Below are 18,700 nucleotides of genomic sequence, written 5' to 3' on the forward strand. Positions count from 1 at the left end.
TCCTTGGTGGCCACGCAATCCACGCGAGCGCGATGGCGGGCGACGCCATCTCGCTCTAGCATCCAGGGGGGTCCATCTTTTGGATCCAATGTCGAGGAAGCAGCGGGATCCAGAGTCGCGGCAGAAAGACAGTGGCAGCTACTGCTGGAATTGGAAGAAGTGCAGCGCAGTCGCCTCTCCAGCTCTCGCCATCGCATTCGCCTGCTCCCTCGTCTATCTCCTCGTCCTGATCTTCGCAAGAAAGCCCTCTTGCCTCGTACATTCTTCCCGTTCCTCTTCTTTCTCCTCCATCGCTTCTTCCACTTCCTCCTCTTTGCCCTCTGCCAAGACCAAGCCCACTACTTTCTCCTTCGTGGACGTGGAGACCAGGCCAATCGAGGACGACGACGACGACGATAGCAGCGATCCAGCGGGCAAAATGGCGAGCTTGGGAAACATCGTGTTTGGGATCGCCGCCACTGCCCGGCTATGGGATCGGCGTAAATCCTACGTCAAGCTCTGGTGGCGGCCCAACGAGATGCGCGGATTCGTGTGGTTGGACGAGGCGATCCAGAACTACTCGAGCGGCGCCCTCCCGCCTTCCAGGATCTCGGGCAGCACTGCGGGGTTTCGCTACACGCGCCGCGGCGGGCGGCGGGCAGCCATCCGGATATCGCGCATCGTGTCGGAGACATTCCGTGTCGGGTTGCCGGATGTCCACTGGTTCGTCATGGGCGATGATGACACGATCTTTGTCCCGGACAACCTGGTCAGGGTGCTGGCCAAGTATGATCATCGCAAGCTCTACTACATTGGCGCCAGCTCCGAGAGCCACCACCAGAATCTCATGTTCTCCTACGGCATGGCGTATGGCGGCGGGGGATTTGCTATAAGCTATGCTCTCGCCAGCGCTCTCGAGCAGCGCCACGACGAGTGCCTGGAGCGGTATCCTTTTCTCTACGGCAGCGACGATCGCATCCACGCTTGTATGTCGGAGCTCGGCGTTCCCCTGACGAAGGAGCTCGGCTTCCACCAGGTAAAAATCCGATTTTTAGTTCAAGGATCTTGTTTTGATCTCCTCCTCTTGCAGCTGGATGTCCATGGCGATGTCTCGGGACTGCTCTCGGCTCATCCGATCGCTCCCTTCATAAGCATGCATCACCTGGACGTCATCCATCCCATTTTTCCAGGCGTGGGCCAGGCAGCGGCGCTTCGCCATCTCTCCAAGGCGGTCGACATCGACCCGGCCGGGATCTTCCAGCAGTCGATATGCTACGACCGCCAGCGCTCCTGGTCGATCTCGGTCTCGTTTGGCTACATGGTGAAAGTGATCCGAGGCGGCCTCAAAGCTCCCAGGGACTTGGAGACCCCGACCCGGACGTTCATGAGCTGGAACCGGAGATTCGACGAGGACGGCTATTCTTTTACGAGCAGGCCTCCTCCAAAGTCGCCCTGTGACGTTCCCCTCGTCTTCCACATGAAGGAGGTGGCGTACGCGAGCCGAGATGGGATGAGCGTGAGTAACTACACTCGGACCAGGACGAAGAAGCAGGGCGGTGACTGCCCTTCCAAGTCGGCCGAGGAACTGCGGTGGATTCAAGTCCTCAAGGAGCGCACCAAGGATTCCTGGTTTGTGGTAATTGAAGTTTGTGCTCTCCCACTTTCTATCTCTTTCTCACGGAAAGCGTTTTCGTGTATAGGCTCCGAGAAGACAGTGTTGCCAGATCATGAGTGTCGCCTCGCACAGCATGCGCCTACTGGTAAGAGACTGTAGAGACGGAGAACTCATCCTTTGACAAGTTCAAGATCTTTCGAAGCTCTGGCTGCTCTCACTGTTCGAGGATGTGACCACGTCGGCCGCTGCTCAACGACACCATAGATACGTTTCCTGTCTGGAAAGCCCAGCGATCGTGGTTCGTTGCGAGAAGCTCGAATCAGGGGAGGAAACGTAGCGAACCTCTCGCGAGAGCAGCCAGACGCTATTTCTTTTGGACGAGCCTCCATATCATTTCCCACATTCGCCTCCACACGAGGGTTAACTTCGGAGAAAAGACTGATAACTTTCGAATTCAAGGATCTTAACATCTAGACCTCACAAAATGGAAGTTTTTTATAATTAATTTATTTACTTTTTATTAATATAATACTTCTTAATCATCTCAGAATATTCTGGGCATGATATTAAAAAATCAAATTAACTACTTACTAATGTAATCTTAGATTAAACTGATATACAGGAAACTCTTCTCTCGAGCACACGAGCGGCCCTGTCCAAATTCACACAGCTTCTCTATCGGCTTGACAAAGGCTGGATCCGGTCTCGCTGACTCCACCGCCCGAGTAACTTGGAACATCACCATGAACGCGTGCTCGATCTGTCCAGCGCTGCAAAGCCCCTGGATCAAAACGCTGTCGGTCGAGTCCGGAAGGCTGCCCTCGGCGATCATCTCCTCGAGGACCCTCTCCGCCTCGTCCATCCTGCCGAGCTTGCAAAACCCCTCCACAAGGCTGTTGTAAGTCGCAGTGTTTGCTCGGCACCCCTCCTCCGCCATCACCGTGAGAAATCTGGAAGCTAGATCCATCTCACCGGTTTTGCAAAGTCCGCGACGTAGGCATTGCACACCAGGAGATTGGGAGTGTAGCCACATACCACCAGCTGCTCCAGGAACGCTCGAGCTTCCACCATTCTCCCCATCTCCGCAAACTTCTGGACCATGATGCTGTAAGTCACGAAGTTTGGCTTGCACTTGCTGCGCGCCAACGTTTCCAGGAGCTTGGCGGCGCTGTCCATCTGATCGGTGTTGCAGAACAGCTCCAGCAGCGCGTTGAAGGTGACGATGGTCGGGCAGAATCCCATCTCCGATGCCGAGCGCTTCCTCGGGCCGTGCCGCCTTGCAGAAAGCGTGGAGGATCAAGTTGAGCGTCAGACTGTTGGGCTCGATGTTCCTGAGAAGCATTGTCTCCATCACCTTGTATGCCTCATCCTGCCTCCCGGATTTGCAGAGAAACTCCACCACCGGATTGAAAGTCACAGCCGTCAGACCGTCAGAGCAAAACCAGCGCTTTCCATCACTCCCATGAGCTCGAGAGCCTCCTCGAGCAGGCCAGCTTTGCCAAGGCCCGTGGCCATCGCGTTGTAAGTCACCCGGTATGGAGCCACGCCTCGCTTGGCCATGGCCTGGAGCTCTTCACGGGCCTCCTGGATCCTCCCGGAGCTACACAGCACATCGATGAGCGTGTTGTAGGAGACGCCGTTGGGATTGCAATCCGTCTCTTGGCCTCGTCCACAAGCCCAGCCTCAGAGAAACCTGAGGTTGTGGAGAACGACCAAGCTCCCGGGGCTCGGAAGCCTCGATTCCAGAAGCTTGCAAATCTCTGTCACCGATTCTTCGTCCACTCCCGCGATGTCGACTGGAGGATCGAGCTCGTCAGGCTGCCTCTTCCTCCTGTATCGAGATTTCTTACCTGGCCCCTGGCATGAAAATATTTGCTCCGTGGCAGCAGTGGCACTGGCATTCTTCCGGAAGCTCACATTTTGCTGGACGGCCTGCGCGCTGCAAGAAATCGGAGCCAAAGATGTCGAGGATGAGCTCGCGATCGCCACCGGAATGGCGCCGGCTAGCAGCGCCATGGCACATTCCTCCCTGGCTAGGGTTTTTGGGATCGCATGGCGGCCTTTGTCTGTTCTTCCCCAATCCTGCTCTACAATCCTCCCACGATTCGTCCACACCAGCGATCCAGCATCGTCACGAGAACCCTACGAACCGATGGCGGCAGTAGCAGCAACGGATTCAGCGAGGATCCAGTGAGCGGCAATAATCCCATCTCCACTCGACTGGAAGCGAGAAGGATCGATCTGCTGGAGCGATTCCGGGATTTGCCGCTCAAAGTGTTCTTGCTGCTGCTGGGATTCTACTCGGCCAACGCCCTGGCGACGGTGCTGGGGCAAACAGGGGACTGGGACGTGCTGGTGGCCGCGATCATCGTGGCTGTGATCGAAGGCATTGGATTTCTCATGCATAGGATGCCGCCCGTGACGGAGAAGCTGCGATTCCTGGTGAGAATGCTCAATTACTGGAAAGCTGGCCTCTCCTTTGGCCTCTTCGTCAAGAAGAGAAAAAACAGAACGAAACAGAGGAAGTTTTTTGGAAGCTAGAACCCTAAAAACAGAGGGGTACTTCCTGGAATTCGAACCGGTGACCTTTGTGCTAGAGCTTATATTAATAGCAATAGTAACGTGATAGTATTTCGATTGCGATGAAGAAGAAAGAGGTGATATTTTCTGGGATGATCGTTCTCGTTGTTCTAGCGTATGGAGTTCTTCTTTTGTACGCTGTGACCGTCCGTCTCACCCACTACGTGAATTTCAACTCAAGAGCACGATCGCATACGATCAAACAAGACGTTTGGAGCTACCAATCTCACGAACATGTGTTTGGGATCAGCTCCAACGCCGCGATGTGGGATTCGCGCAAAGAACCCGTCAAGGCATGATGGAGGCCGGAGGATCGAATGAGAGGCTTCGTTTGGCTGGACGAAACAGTGAATTTTACTCTACCGGACCAGGACAAGTCAAAGTTTCCAGTGACACCTCCAAGTTTCGATACACGTACGGATCGAATGGAAGGCACCACATCCGAATAGCGAGGATTGTCTCGGAGATGTTTCGTCTAGGGCTGGAAGATGTTCGCTGGTTCGTCATGGGCGACGATGACACGGTGTTTGTCCCCGGAAACTTTGCCAAAGTTCTCGCAAAGTACGACCATGGTATCTCTCCAGGCAATCGTCCAAGACCTTGTCAAGCTCCTCGGCGAGCGCGTAGCCTATCGCAAATCCGGCGCCACCGTACGCCATGTTTGTCGAGAATCCATCCACATTTTGGAAGTAATGTAGTACGGCTGCCGGTGGATTGTATAGCGCGGACGCTCGGATCCACGCCTGTGTGGCGGAATTGGGCGTGCCGCTCACGGTGGAGCGTGGATTCCACCAGTTTGTCGTGCTGGACGACGCCTCTGGATTGCTCTCCTCGCACCCTTTGACGCCGCTCGTCTCGCTCCACCACATCGAGCTCCTGGATCCATTCTTCCCAAGGATGGGGAGGATCGAGAGCGTCAAGCATCTGATCGGGAGAGCGCAGGTGGATCCCATGGGCTTGCTCCAGCAATCCTTCTGCTACGATCCCGATCGGGACTGGACGATCAAAGTGTCTTGGGGATTCGTCGTCCAGATCCACCAGGGAGATGTTCCAGAGAAGGATTTGGAGCTTCCAGTGAGAACAATCTCTGGGTACATTCTCTGGGTGGCAACCGTGATCGCGTGGGAATCGCCGTCACGACGAGAGAGAACCCGGTGGACCTCGGCCGGTCAACTTTTATTTGACCCGGTCAACGAGGCTGGAAGGCGGGGAGTCAAGCATGGAAGAGAGGACACGGTGGAAGTGTTTACGCTCGGAGAAGGATTCATCCGTAGTGAAAACTATACGCGTGGTGAAGGATGTAACTCTAACTTACTTTTTAATCCCGAGTAAAGTTTAGTTTAGTTTAGGCACCTAGGCACAAGCACGGGGCAACAACGAGAGAATTGATATTTTAGGGTTTTGAGGAGGTTCTATCTTGATAGTGAAGTTTCGCGCGATTGATCGCTGGTAGGGAGGATAAGAGCACAATCTATAGGGATTTATAGGCGATGGATCGCGGTCTAGAGCCGCGATTGGTGTTCTTGGGGTTTTGGAGTGATTCGAAGCCGCATTTTGCCGATCGGCACGATATTTCGAGATGGATCGCGATACAGAATCTCCGTTTTTGTTGCTTTGTCCTGGAAAATAGGAAAGCTCGTTTTGGAAACTCCACAAGTAAGTTTCGAACTCTTGCGTAGAGTGTTTTTGCTTGTTTGCTTGCGAGAGAGTTTCTTTTCTTCTCATCTCCTAAAGTAGCGCGGCAAAGAGCCCTTTTAAAAGTAGCACATTTCTCTTCGGGCCTCTCTTCCTTGTAGAATGGTTTCCAACAAATCTTTGTCTTTCTGGGTAGAATGTTTCGTGCATCATGGCTGCCAGGCATTTGTTCTTTGCAACGATAATTCTTCTTGGGAACTAACTTCTCTTCACAGAAGCTCTTCTACCGTGGCTATTTCTGCGATCGTCATCTTAGGAGCTGCAGCAGCAGCAGCAGCACGACCAAAGTGGAGAATATGATGTTTGGGATCGGAGCAGGGTCACAGACCTGGGATCGCAGGAAGAACTACGTGAGGCTTTGGTGGCGGCCGAATCAAACGTGGTCTCGCTGGACAGCGCTGTGCGAGACATGCACGATGGATCGCTACCTCCGCTCCAAGTCGTCGACAACAACGAGCTTTTGAGAAACTTCACCTTGACGGGCCAGCAGATGAAGGACCAGATTAGAGTCTCGAGGCTTCCTTCGGAGTTGTTCCGGCTCAAGTTTTTCGGGGTACGACGACACCTTCTTCGTCGTGGACAATCTCGCCCGAGTTCTCTCCAAGTACGATCACAGTTCTACTACATCGGTGCTTTTTCGGAGAGCCACTACCAGAGTGTAACAGGGTTCTCGACAAACATGGCTTTCGGGGGTGCTGGGATTGCACTGAGCTACTCACTTGTGAAAGCGCTCGAGAAAATGCAGGACGACTGCATTAGGAGGAACTATCACGTATGGGGTGTCGACGGCAAGCTACAAGCTTGCATGGCAGAACTTGGCGTGCCACTGACGTTGGACAGAAGATTTCATCAGGTAAATGGCTGGCTGCTCGAGCTCCTTTTCAAACCTTTCGTGCTCTAGCAGATGGACATTCGTGGAGATGCTATCGGGTTGCTCGACTCTCACCCGACTACTCCGTTGGTTTCATTGCACCACTTGGATACGGTCGATCCTATTTTTCCAGGAATGAATCGGATTCAAGCGTTGGCTCAGCTTTCGCTTGCCATTCGGGCTTGCCGTCTTACATCAGTCTTTTTGCTACAACGATGTCGACAACTGGACGCTGAAAGTGTATTGGGGATTCGTCGTGCAAGTCAACCAGAGAGCTGGAGTATCCGTCCAGAACTTTTGTGGAGTGGTTTGGCTGTACTGCAGGTTCTTGCCTTAACTTGAAGACAAGAGAGATCGATCGCAGCGATCCCTGCTTGAGCACCGTTTCATTCTTTATGCTCAACGTGAGCCAGGATGGTCTAGACAGCAACTATTTCAAGAGAACAGGCACAGGCAGCTGCGAAGATAGAGATCCTTTGTCGCGCCTCGAGATAATTCGTGTAAGAAACCAGTACCGATTAAGTGCACTTTTCCCGTGTTTCTGTTTACTTATTTGTCTTTTACTTAGGCCTTAAGAAGACAATGCTGCAGTATTCGCAGCAAAATGAACATGAGTTAGAGATCAAGGATTGTTGAAACGTTTTTTATTCCCTAACATGCTACCTTTCATGGTCACTTGCTTACGAAATGTCACTCTGCTGTGCAGGTGACGTAGTGGTATGTGATTCACACTAATCAGTGTGATCATGTCGACAACGTGTGACTCTACTCTTACGGTAACTTCGAGTGAGTCGTTTTGTGGCTCCATGGATGTAACAAAGCTGTTCTCTTGTGCAGTTGGAATTACAGCTCTTGTAAGCTGCTACACGATTATTACTCAGCATTCACAGTCACTTCTTCCAAGGAGTTTAGAGACTGGCAGCTTAGATGGCGTGACAAGTTTGGAAAACATCGTGTTTGGAATAGGAGCCAGCTCTCGTACTTGAGAACACAGGAAAAGATACATAAAGCTTTGGTGGAGAACAAACGAGCCGCGAGGTATTTTTTCACTTGACAGACGGGTACCTAACTCCTGTCAGAGTTTCCGACAACCCGAAGCTATCAGCAATGTTTAGAACCAGGGGGAAGCACATGAAGGATCACATTAGGATTACAAGGCTTCCGTCGGAGCTGTTCCGGTTGAACTTCTCTCGGGTGCATTGGTTCGTTCTCTCCGTCGACGCTTCTCTGAGAGTCATCACCAGAGTGTGCTGGGCTTCTCAACCAGCATGGCGTTCGGGGGAGCAGGAACTGCAATGAGTTACGCGCTGGTGGAAGCACTAGAGAAAATCCAGGACGATTGCATCAGAAGGAGCTATCATGTCTGGGGTGTCGATGGGAAGCTGCAAGCTTGCATGGCAGAGCTCGGTGTGCCATTGACAATTGAGAAAGGATTCCATCAGATAAGAGATCCGCCTCATTCCTAATTATCAGTTCACTCATTTATCCTTTCTCCTAGACGGACTTGCACGGAGATGTTATAAGTTTCTTGGCTTCACATCCCCACTCTCCGCTGGTTAGTCTGCATCACATGGACGGATTCAATCCAATATTTCCCGGGATGAGTCGAATGGAGGCGCTGGACCATCTCTCCACTGCAATCCAGTCGAATCCATCAGCTGTTCTTCAACAGTCGTTCTGCTACAACCAGGAGTTTCGCTGGAGCCTCAAAGTCGCGTGGGGTACGTTGTCCAAGTGAGCAGGGGCTTCATTTCTCCTAGAGACTTGGAGCAACTTTCGCTGACTGGCTGGGGTGCCGCTATCGTCCTTGCTTCAACTTTGGGACCAGGAATCCTTCTGGCGATCCTTGTGGACGTAGCATACGGTTTTTCATGGTTAACGGATACCTCAGAGGAAACAGTTCAAGCAAGTGTCCTCTAGCAAAGCTCGAGACGATACATATATGAACCTGAAACAGACACAGATCCGGGTAAGCCAGTGTGCCAACTTTGGTAACTGACTTTGTTTTGTGGCCATGCTCTTTGGGCTCCAAGGCAGCAATGTTGCAACATTCTAAATCCACACGAGCAGATAAAACATCATTTGGAAATAAAAGATTGTTAGCTCGATGTATCAAATTGTTTTTGAGATCATTGTTGTAGCTTCATTTTGTTTTGCAGCTTCAGGTCGCAGTCTCTCTCACTGCTATTGCTTGCCTCACCAACGATGCTTCCCAACTCCTCCAGTTTGGTATTCTTTCAGCAAGGACATAGGTGGTCAACTGATCCAAGCAAGGTAAAGAGTCCTCTTTAACATTCTGATTCATTGGAAACACACACTTCTTTTCTCCTTTCTCTTCCAGGCCAGCTTGACGAAGAAGCCTGCAAAGTTGCCAAATGAAGTGGACCGATGCGCCATAGAGGTTGGACCAAGTTGGCGCTTCTCAGCATCCTTAGTGGGACTCGTTCAAGCAGCAGAAATGCCTTATCAACTCTAATGACACTTGCTACCAAGGTGTTGTTTTAATCTATGTTGTGGACGTGCACTAGGCATAAATGTCAATTTATAATGTTTTTAAGGCATTTGCTTTTACTGCCAAACACAACATCCATGTAATTGTCAAAAACACTGGCCACAACTACATTGGACACAGTGACGGGAGAGGTGCTCTTAGCATCTGGGCTTACAACCTCAAGACAATCAACTTCTCAGACAACTTTGAATGATTCCAGTGTCCATTCGACAACGAAGATGGCCAAGTGTCGGCCATGACTGTGGGAGCTAGCATCCACTCCTAGCATCTGTTTCTACTTTTGAACTTTAGGCAAAAACAAAGAAAATGGCTTCTTTGTCAGTCAAGAGTCAAGAGGTAAAAGCTATGTTAGCCTTCCAATGGTATCTGAATCCTTCTATTTCTTTCTTTTCTATGTAGCTTTATATTACAGAAACCTCACACAACTCACGCCAGGAGTGTAGAGCAGTACAAGGCTAGAAGCAGGAGAAAGTTTGAAAGTATTAAACTTTAGTAGTCATGTTTCTTTCTCATTTAGCTTTATTTGCTTTATTTCACAGGAACTAGCATACACACCATGAAGTGTACTAGGAGTGAAGGTGCAGTACACAAGGCCAGGAGCGCATGCACAACAGCAAGCAGAGGAAGTGTAAGTAATAATTTATCAAATTTTACATTTATGTCTTGAGTTTAAACTTCATAATTATGTTAGATGTGCCATATAAAAGGAAGACTACTTTCCCTAAACGATTTGAATATTGTGCAACTGAAGAAAAAAAAAAGAAAAAAGAAGGCATAATGCCAAAGCTTTTAATGTTCCATAAAAAAACTATCAGTTACCATGTTATAGATGCCATAAATAATCTGCTTCATTCTCTTTCCATTCTTATTTCTTATAAAAGACTTTCTATTTTTATTTGTTACATAGGGGCAAGCAATTGTGATGACATGTATGCAAGCATCAAAAGGTTTTTTTTGTCAATATCCTAAAGAGTGTGATTGGCCAAGTAGCACTCAACTCATTGATCAATTAGGCCTAGCAAGAATCCATTTTCATGAAAATGGTGAAATAAAGCTGAGTTGGAATAACAATGGAACAATGTTGGAATAATACAAGCACATAACAACAAATAAACAAGCAATTTCCAAGTTTTGTAGAATTGTTATAAATGTTACATTCATTAAACAAGGTCAAAATTTATAACAAAACTACAATATTAAAACATTATAACCTCTACACATTAGATTTGCAACATTGCGGTCTCTTATGTTAATGAGGGCTAGGTATGTTATATTTATCTTACTTTTTTCTCCGTTCTTTCCTTCTTGGATTTTTGTATATCAACCTTGGGCTAGATCACACAATAAGAGAGACTTGCTAGATCTTCTTAGTGCACTCTTGGACCTTAACACCACGGATCTGGACAAGGAATAACATAAACTTTGATGAATGACCTTAGAATTCATTTTGCTCCATTTGCTCCATAGTGATTCTATTGATGAGTACATTATAAAGAGATAAACTATTGTAGAACTTATTATTCTTCTATAACTCACAGCAAGGCATATGGATAAAAGAAGACTTTGAAAAGGCTATTGAAGAAATCAAATGACATAGAATGAGTGAAAGGGCTATATATAAAAACAATACAACATTATAAGGTTATCACTGTCAATTTGAAGAGCAGATGTTTGCAAAAACATAACAAAAAAGACCAAAAATTGTGTTCATATTTGAAAAAGAAGAATTCCTATAGAAATTACTTGAATTTTCCTTTAGAAGTTACTTAAAACTCATCAAGAAATCAAATATCCTATGAAGAAGGCAGATGCATGGAAGTAATAATTTTCTTTGCCTCTTGCAAATAAATAAATTTGTTTTTATATGAAACTACTAAAAGATCATGTAAAAAGGACTATTAAAGCACCACCTAAAGATCATATTCAAACTATAAATATTGGAAGTGAGTTATGCAAAGTTCATGAGCAAGTTTGTTGTAGATACATTCTACAAGAATATTATGAAGAATGCAAATGCATGGAAGTAATAGTTTTTTTTTGCCTTTTGCAAATAAATAAATTTGTTTTTATATTAAACTACTAAAAGATCATGTAAAAAGGATTGTTAAAGTACTACCTAAAGATAAAGTTCATGAGCAAGTTTGTTGTGGATTGGGAGTATACACATATAAACAACCAAAGAAAACAATTTAAAATAATTCATAAGGGTTTAAATTTAGAGGGAAAAAGCTCATAAAAAAAAATGCACCCTTTTTTTTAATCAATTAAGAATTTTGGGATATTAAGGGCAAAAAGTCCAAATTCAATAGTTTACAATACACTAAATCCTCCTATGGCAAATGTTAGCTTTACAATGTTCAAAAATAGTCTATACAATCAATTTATTCCACACTCAGTGAACTAATATGTAAACAAAGCCAAATAAAGTTCTATACTATTTTGACATACCAATAGTCTAACACAAAGGATATAATTCCCATGAAACTTAGTACTATATACTAAAATGGCATAAAGCTTAGTTTTATATACTAAAAGTTTGTTATCTACACGCTAGAGATGGTTAAAAAAGAAATGCACTCTTTTCTTCATAAAAGTAAGTAATCAATTGAAGTCAGCTGAAAGGCTTGGATAATCTTTTGAAATTTCATTGTGATGGGAATAGATAATTGCAATTATTGATTTTCAATGAGGAATTCCTAGTAAGCACAAGTCATCAGCTCGTGCTGACTACATCCCTACCTTTTGTACACACTGCTTGTCGTTTCTATCAATTGAATGATCTGGTGAAGTGTTCAAATTGTAACAATGTTAACAATTTACCGCTGGCAATGCTATGAGAAGTTTATTAAACCTTATCAAGGAAGGAGAAAGCATAACAAAGTTTCCATAGGTAAACCTACAAAAAGATCATTAACACACATCTATAAATTGTAAACCACGAACATTATATTGTCCCCCAAGGGGCCATGCTCGAAGGCATGGCTAGCCAGGACATTCAATTTGGCTGCATACACTTGTGTAAGTGACTTTAGGCTTAAGTAATATTAGGTTGGAAAACCATATTGGAAGTTTAGATCAAGGAGTTTGCAATTTATGCATGCGTGCCTCTTCCTTCCACTTATGTTATCATCCCTTAGCTATTAACTAGGGATGTGGCACACTTGGAGGCCATGTGATTGTTATCAACTAGTTGTTTCTTGTGGTCTTGTCAGGCCAAAAAAACAAAATATTACTCTCAACAATAAATATCTTGGCTCTCACAATAATGAAAAACACAGTGAAATGCAATATATGATATAAATTGCAGAATTCAGTGAATCATCAAAGTTTTGAATGCAACTTGTGCTTGAGGTTATCCCGAGGGCATGCTTACTTGAGCGTCTACAACCATTTGCTACCTCATGCGTACTTTATGAGTGTGGGGCGAATGTGGCCATCTGTGGACTTGTGTTCTGGTTGGCTTGATTGCATATGGATGGCGTGGCCCTGATTTATCCGTATGGCATCAATGGCACACACCCCAACTAATGGCAAATTGCTCATGTGCACAATCTCAAGTCAAATAAACATATCACTAAACGAAGGAAAAGAAACTAACAAGGATTTCCTTAGTAGTGGTGTGTGAAATGGAAAGAGCCCAACTTGGAAATCAGGGTGTCTCTACACCTCAAATTGTACTCTAGAGAAGGGTCCTCTGCAGCAGATTGGGTTTAAGTCCCTTGGAATGGGACACTAGAGAGGGTGAGAGCCCCCTTTAGCCTAAGAAACTGCTCTATCTTGCCATTGCTATCCAAATGAGATCCAGCAGCACGCACAAGGAGAACATGCTTTTCCTGTGTGTGCCTTTAGGCTTGAGCTTAAGATCCTGGTTGTTGTGAGTGAAACCGACAAAAAATTCCCAGCTCCTTTGCATGTTTCTGGTTTGCTGAGATATATTGCCAAAGATCAGCTGGGCTACTTGGTCCACCACCACCTCGCAATGCTGGGTGCCTAACATTTAATTAAAAAACCACAAAGAAATTGGCTACAGTGATTATGCTTTATTTCGTTAAAGTGGGACTTATTCAGTAAAGTGGGACATTAATTAGCATGTGTCCACATGCCATTTCCTAGTACTTAATTAATATTTATTAATATTTCTATCAGTTTTTTAATTTATTTTTTTATATTTCACAATATTATAACACAAAATCATATTAAAAGTTTTTAATTTATAAATTATAAAGTTAAAATTTCAATTTTTTATTGTTGTTATAAAAATGGCATGTGGCCACACACCATAAGTGGGATAATGAAAAGTCCCACTTTAACGAAATAAAGCATGATTAAACCTTACAGACACCCAGCCAACACCCCAAGTGGTAGAAGCCAACGAGCATGAGTTTCATCTCTTCATCTTATGTAGGATAACCCTCTGCCACGTGAGTGAGTGATGAAGCATCTCTCTAGCAAACGCTTATAATGTATATTCATTTCACAGTCAACAGGTTGAAAGCTGACGCCATTATCAACATAGGCCAGGTTCCAAGCAACAAGATCATGCCTCCCTCGCCACATAGGGCGCGGACCATACTTGAGCTCACGAGTTGAAGAGTTGAGCTCAATTTTTAATTGTAATTTAGTACAAACATTATAAATTTTAAAATTTTAAGGTTATGGTGAACCTAGTAATTTAATAACTCTCTATATATTATATAGATAAAAATGTTCTAAAGAACACTTTTTGTTCTAATAATTTAAATATTTACTACATGCAATGATAGGGACATTTGTTAGAACATAAAATAAAATGTTTGCAAAAGGAGTATTCTTGTCACTTCTTTAAATTTGTACTCTATACTTTCTGGCTAGTAAATGTTAGGTTTGTCAGAATTAAAAAATTATTAAATTTGAAATAAGATTCTATGTAAAGCCATATAACCGTTTGAAAGGAAAAAACATAACCGTTAATGTAAGCTTATTGCATATAAAAGAAAGACTTGGTTCTTTGTAGAATACATTCTTGAGGGGTTTGTCGTAGCATACTGTCTAGAATTTATAGATCTTCATTCACACTCTCATTCGAAAAAAGAGAAATACACCTACAAATGTCTATGGGTTCTAGTGCTGGTAATTTTAACTCTCACAATCTTTCTTCCCAGGGTTCAAGGGCTAGGAGATGCAATAACTATCCCACTTCACAGCATAACCAAATCACACAAGAGAATGAAAGAGAGGATAGTGAGGATAGTGATCATGAGTTGGAGATAAATGCAATGACAGAGGGTGCAACAAATTGGGTGAAAAGGAATGCCCTTTTACTTGTTTTAGAAAAGTGCAATTCTGCCACTTTCAAGAAGTGCCTCATATGTTTTCTAGCGTTTGGTGGAAACAATGGCAATGATCAGTATGATGGTATATATGCTCTTGCAACACATTGCAACATCACGCACCCGAAAGATTATCATGAAATCTTTTTTGAGATGGTAAAGACAGAAATGGAGACACACGAGTACTATGGGCAGTATTGTGAGAAGAACACTCGAAAGCATATAAAATGAAAAGTGAAATGAAAAGGCACATTTTTATTAATTATATAAAGTATAATAAGTTTTATTGATAGAGAATAAACATCGATAGTGTTGGAGAAATCTAATTAGCTCCAAAAGTTTTCTGCAACTCAGCAATAGTAAGGCTTGCTTGGTGTATATGAATATCCACTTTAGGATCCTAGTGCAAGATGTTGATGAAGATGTAGTACATATACTTGCAAGGAGTATATGCCTTCCCATGTTCCTCACGCTTCGTAAAGTCTGGACATGTGCAAGAAGGAAAGTCGTGAATGGCAATTGTGTACTCTCCACCTTCTGTTTTGACTGTGTACTCCTTTGCAAGCGCAGTGATGTACTTCGTGGAGAGAATCTCACACTCAAGTGTTTGAGCCAAGTTTATTTTACCTTGCTTTTGCTTGGAGACGGTACCAATAAATTTAACTGCCTTACCTTTTCGTGCTGGCCTCCTGTGCATCTCTGTAGGAATAGTCCTGCTCCTGTCACTCATGTCTCCAACTCTCCTCTCAAGATTAAAACCAGATTTCTCAAGGTTTTCAATCTCATCCGAGGTGAGTGCGACCCCATTAGCAACCGGCCATTCTTTAGGTATTGCATCAGGTTTAGTCACTATAGTGTCTTCAAGCCGCTTCGTATGGTTGGCATCGGTGGTGCAACAATATAGCCAGCACCATCTTGAAAATCCTGCTTGCTTTCGTTCCCCATAGAAACATGGGGCTGGAACAGAAGCAGACTTTTCACCACGAATCCAGGCCCAACACTTGCCCCTCGGAAGCATCCCCACACACCTTACATTCGATTTTGTTGGCATGCGTCGGATTGCCCATTGCTTTGGCTCCACGCTATGGTAAGCAATTTCAACCTGTTGCGATGCACTCTCTTCATCAGCCACTTGAGGTGGCTCGGTCCGAGAGCGGTGTCTTGGAGTAGAATGGTACTCAACATCAGGCCTGTGAGAGCTTTTTGCTCCAAGGTCCATACCAACATTTTCCCCAGCAAAGGAAAAACGACACTTTGAGCGGACAGTCTTCATATCACCAATAGAAGCTCGGGGAGTGTACTCCATAGATGTGCCACGGACCACTTCCTCAACTACAGTTGCCACTGTTCGGGCGGGTGGAGTTAATTTTCTCTTCATCCTATCATGTAACATCTCAACAGAAGGCACTGTTCCCATGTATCTTCCTTCCTCGAATGCCAATGCTTTTGAAGATTGCTTTATAGCACGTATCAAATCTGATAGACTGGCTTTGTATAGACTCATCTTCCCTTTCCCTGCCTCAGAGGAACGCCAACTCCAATGCTTGCTTTTGGAGAGATTCACAGTTGGGGTGTATGCGAGGTCCTCAAGTGGTTGATCCTAATGGAAAAGGCAATATTAAAAGGTAATAAAAGGAGAAGAAAAAATATAAACCAACCTGAAAAGAGTGATATCCCCATTGGAACATCCTAACTTCCCACCATCCTAACCATGACTCAAGTTGTGGTAGGCAACTTACGTCTGTATGGCCATCTTCACGCCACCACATTTAGATCTCGTTTGCTTTTGCCTCATGCTCTTCTTCAGAAGGTGCAACCTGCCATTGTTTGCACAACTCCTTAAATATTGATTGAAACTCTGGCTTGATAAGGTGGCAGTGCTAGTTTAGGCTTTGAGCCCAATGGAACTCACAAGTCCTCTCACGACCTTCCAATGGTTGACCATTCCCAAAAACTACTCAGATACCATTCCAGTTTGCACCAGCCCCATCTGCCATGAAACCACAAAAGTTTGCAAGCTTACTAGTCCACTTTAGGACAATATCAGAGAGGGACTTCCAAAATATTTCTTGTGCTGTCTGGTCTTGTACTTTAAACTCTGTTGTCGCAATTGTTAAGTTACAACATAGCCTATGAAAGCATAAATATTATAACAATTTCAATATAATGAGAATAAAAATTACCTTGGATCATACACATGAGCTCCCATGGTTGTCCAACCGGATACACGCTCCATATGGTCAAAATGTACCCATGCATTTGCAAGGTCACTGGACCCAAACATGTCCATTCGGGAGACAAGATCTACGCCAGAGGTAAAGCCCATGGTAGACATTTTGAAGACGAAGGGGCGCTCTTGCTCATTCACAACTTGGTCTGGAAACAAACTTCCGTGGATGAACTAGTATGGACAGATCCATTTCAATTCAAGGATGTTTTTGATTGCAACTTCCCCTCTCGAGATTCACACATCCAAGATTTTATCCTAAACAATATAATGTAAGAAAAAATTATTATTATAACATATGAAAAATAACGGATGTACCTCCTTAGGCTAGTAGCAGGTTGTACTCCTCGTAGTAAGTCCCACAAGCTAGCCTCGTTTAGTTGAGTCTTTTGGCAACCTGGATTGAGTAAAGTATTTGCGATAAAATCCTTGAGGACGGTCTTCTGAACATGCTTCGGAGTTGCAGATGAGTTTCTCATAGTCTCTTCCTATACAACATCTTTGAAACGGTTGAGAGAACTCCTTTGTATCCCTTCCTGCATTGGATGCATATGTGTGCCAACATGCACTGCAGCTCTTCCAGCCACTCCATCCCGTGGAAGAAAGTAGTACATCTTGGCCTCGCAGATAGCACGACATAGAGGAGCATTTTTGCAGAATCGACATTTGAATCCAACAGCAATGGTGTCACAGGCTGGAGGATTGACTGCAGACCCTTCGAAAAATATAGAGTTTCTAGAGCGGTCTCGATTGCATGCTTCATCCACACAATCTAAATGCCCGCCACAATGAACTATAGACATTGTGCCTTCAAAATGTTGGAAGTGTGTGGTCTTGATCTTGTACCAATTGTGAACATTCTACTTGGTTTCCATCCCCTTCCGTTTGGAACCTGTGCTGCTGACAAGAGGTGGTAGCTCGAAGAAAATGTTGCCGTTGTAGGAGGATGGAAGCTCACTCACAAGCCTATACAAAAACAAGTGCACATCGATTGAGAGGTGTGAGAACTGGAAAGCATTGCTAACGGCTTTGAATATTGCTGAAGTTGGAGTTGGAGCTGGTGAATTTGGCGCCGACACTAGCATGACATCTCCACTTGAACTAAAAGTGGACGAGAGGATAACGACTGACTCTTGCTTCACATTCACTTTCGCTGGAGCGCATTTTGGCATTTTGACTGGAGATCCGAACACTCGAATCTCCTTCGACTTGGAATTTTGTAAATCCCATTGTTGTCCACCCTCGCCCACACCAGAAAGAAGAAACTCCGAGTATGCAACTATACCGGTGTCGTTGCGGATCACAGCCTCTAAAGAAATAGAGCCAAGACCAACATCAAAACGCCGACATAAAAAACTTTCAGAAACAATACTCTGAGAGAATGAAAGAGGTGGGTGATCTCGAAAATGAAGAAGAAACCTCTCCATCCTTCTCAATAGGTTTTGGAGTTCTCTCTCTTTATGCTACTTGTAAAAATCTATAGTGAAACATAATTGAAATTTAAATAGAGTAATAAGAAGACAACGTACAAAATGAATTTAAATTCTATAGCAAATTTAACATGTGTAAGTGTGACAGTATTAATATTACTGTCATCTATTATGATGTCTAATGCATGTATACACATAGATCCAAGGAAAGATTTTCAGCACGTGAAGTTTGATAGTTAATAATGATACCAGTAATGACATTCTGCTATAACATGTCAAACCAAGAGATCCAATCTAACTATCAGCACGTGTGATATGTCAAGTTGTCAAATTTTAAGTGGTAGATGATAATAAATCTTGTCAAATCTTATTCTTCAATGACAAATTTGATTCGTAGTACAACTCAAGTTTTATCCATAATTGTGAACACTGCTCAATGACATTTAAAGTACGTGCCTATTGTTTAGGATCTAATACAACAC

General features: G+C 44.7%; 3 protein-coding genes and 1 pseudogene across 3 annotated transcripts; 3 read left to right on the forward strand and 1 right to left on the reverse strand.

Moving 5' to 3' along the window:
* Window positions 1-63: 63 nt before the first annotated feature.
* Window positions 64-2,118, forward strand: LOC9650688. The gene is made up of 3 exons (XM_002992073.2): window positions 64-1,015; window positions 1,070-1,615; window positions 1,680-2,118. Exons 1-3 carry the CDS (start codon window positions 89-91, stop codon window positions 1,773-1,775), a joined length of 1,569 nt encoding a protein of 522 aa, XP_002992119.1. The 5' UTR covers window positions 64-88; the 3' UTR covers window positions 1,776-2,118.
* A 77-nt stretch (window positions 2,119-2,195) lies between these two features.
* Window positions 2,196-2,945, reverse strand: LOC9650689 (pentatricopeptide repeat-containing protein At1g06580). Its single transcript, XM_024665858.1, has one exon. The coding sequence runs from the start codon at window positions 2,943-2,945 to the stop codon at window positions 2,196-2,198; it is 750 nt and encodes a 249-aa protein (XP_024521626.1).
* A 701-nt stretch (window positions 2,946-3,646) lies between these two features.
* LOC9650918 lies at window positions 3,647-4,180 on the forward strand. Its single transcript, XM_002992074.2, has one exon. The coding sequence runs from the start codon at window positions 3,647-3,649 to the stop codon at window positions 4,133-4,135; it is 489 nt and encodes a 162-aa protein (XP_002992120.2). The 3' UTR covers window positions 4,136-4,180.
* Window positions 4,181-12,482: 8,302 nt separating this feature from the next.
* Window positions 12,483-12,635, forward strand: LOC112343054 (annotated as a pseudogene).
* Window positions 12,636-18,700: the final 6,065 nt, after the last annotated feature.

The sequence above is a fragment of the Selaginella moellendorffii genome, unplaced genomic scaffold, assembly GCF_000143415.4.
Source record: "Selaginella moellendorffii unplaced genomic scaffold, v1.0 SELMOscaffold_129, whole genome shotgun sequence".
Lineage (NCBI taxonomy): Eukaryota > Viridiplantae > Streptophyta > Lycopodiopsida > Selaginellales > Selaginellaceae > Selaginella > Selaginella moellendorffii.